General features: G+C 33.8%; 1 protein-coding gene across 1 annotated transcript in view; it reads right to left on the bottom strand.

The window, feature by feature from the left end:
• The window catches only part of TTC21B (tetratricopeptide repeat domain 21B), a 72,449-nt gene that overhangs the window by 16,906 nt on the left and 54,430 nt on the right, over nucleotides 1-1,113 (bottom strand). Inside the window, 2 exon segments of the mRNA XM_023730497.1 lie at nucleotides 60-221; nucleotides 422-572. Of these exon segments, the coding sequence (XP_023586265.1) occupies nucleotides 60-221; nucleotides 422-572 (313 nt within the window).

Here is a 1,113-nt window from a genome sequence, read left to right as displayed (position 1 = left end):
CCCAAACAAGTTTTACAAACCAACAGACAGAAAAGGATAATGCATTTAGCACTACTCACCCCAGGTCTCCATCCAGGTTTTCAAATACTTCACCTCCAACAGTTTCATTATCTGGATTCAAACAGATTTCTACCATGTTATAAAGGGCATTCTGGCCCCAGTCGCCATCTTTCCGAGCTTTATTAAAATGCCGAAGGGCATCGTTTGGTTCGCCGGTATACCTAGTTAGATGTTAAAAAAAAAAATCACTTACTTCAATCACTGACTATAAACTTTGAGTGGTTTATAAACTATATGGTAAATAAAACTATTAACATATTTAAAATGTAGATGTTTTTAATACAAAAAAAGTTTATTCTACTTTATCCGTAATGAGAAAATGAAACAACATTACATAGGATTTATTTGCCAATATATTTACCAAAGATACAGTCCTTTACAGTAGTGAAATCCTGGCTCAAATTTTGCTCTAGAGTTATGTTTCTCAGCCATTAAGAAAAATCTTGGAACATCTTCAAGTTTCCCACATCTTCTTAGGAGATCAATTAAACGAGATAATGTCATGTAATTATCTAGAAAAAAAGTATTTCAGATGTGGATAACTGATAGACTATTTTGATGGCTATTATCCTACTTCAAATGAAGTATAAAGTATAATTTACTTCAAACAAAGTGAAATTAAAATATAAGTAAAGAAATGCCTCATGGGGCTATAAATCCACAAAGAGTATGCATCCTCAATTGGATGATCTAATAACAGGTTGAGCTGGGCTGGTCACAGTGAAGAAGGTCTAAATAGGCAAATCTTTAAAAATGTATCTTTGTTGTTAACTTATTTTTCAATTATTCCTGGGACCAAAACCAAACAGTCTCTGTCTAGGTGATCTAGGTTCTAACTATAAAATTCAAGATTGGACTGCATGAGGCAAGTCACTATCTACTTCTGAGACCTCCTTTTCCATTTACTGCAGCTAGGCAGGGGGTGAGAGCAGAACATTTTGACAATAACGTTTAGGGTAGGCAATTAGAAATTTTACTCTAGGCTTTCTTTAATATGTGCAAGTATCTAACATAACAGACACTAGCTTATCAACCTATAATGCTAATGTATCA

The sequence above is a fragment of the Trichechus manatus genome, unplaced genomic scaffold, assembly GCF_000243295.1.
Source record: "Trichechus manatus latirostris isolate Lorelei unplaced genomic scaffold, TriManLat1.0 scaffold00037, whole genome shotgun sequence".
Taxonomy (NCBI): domain Eukaryota; kingdom Metazoa; phylum Chordata; class Mammalia; order Sirenia; family Trichechidae; genus Trichechus; species Trichechus manatus.
This window is presented reverse-complemented; position numbering and strand designations above follow the sequence as displayed.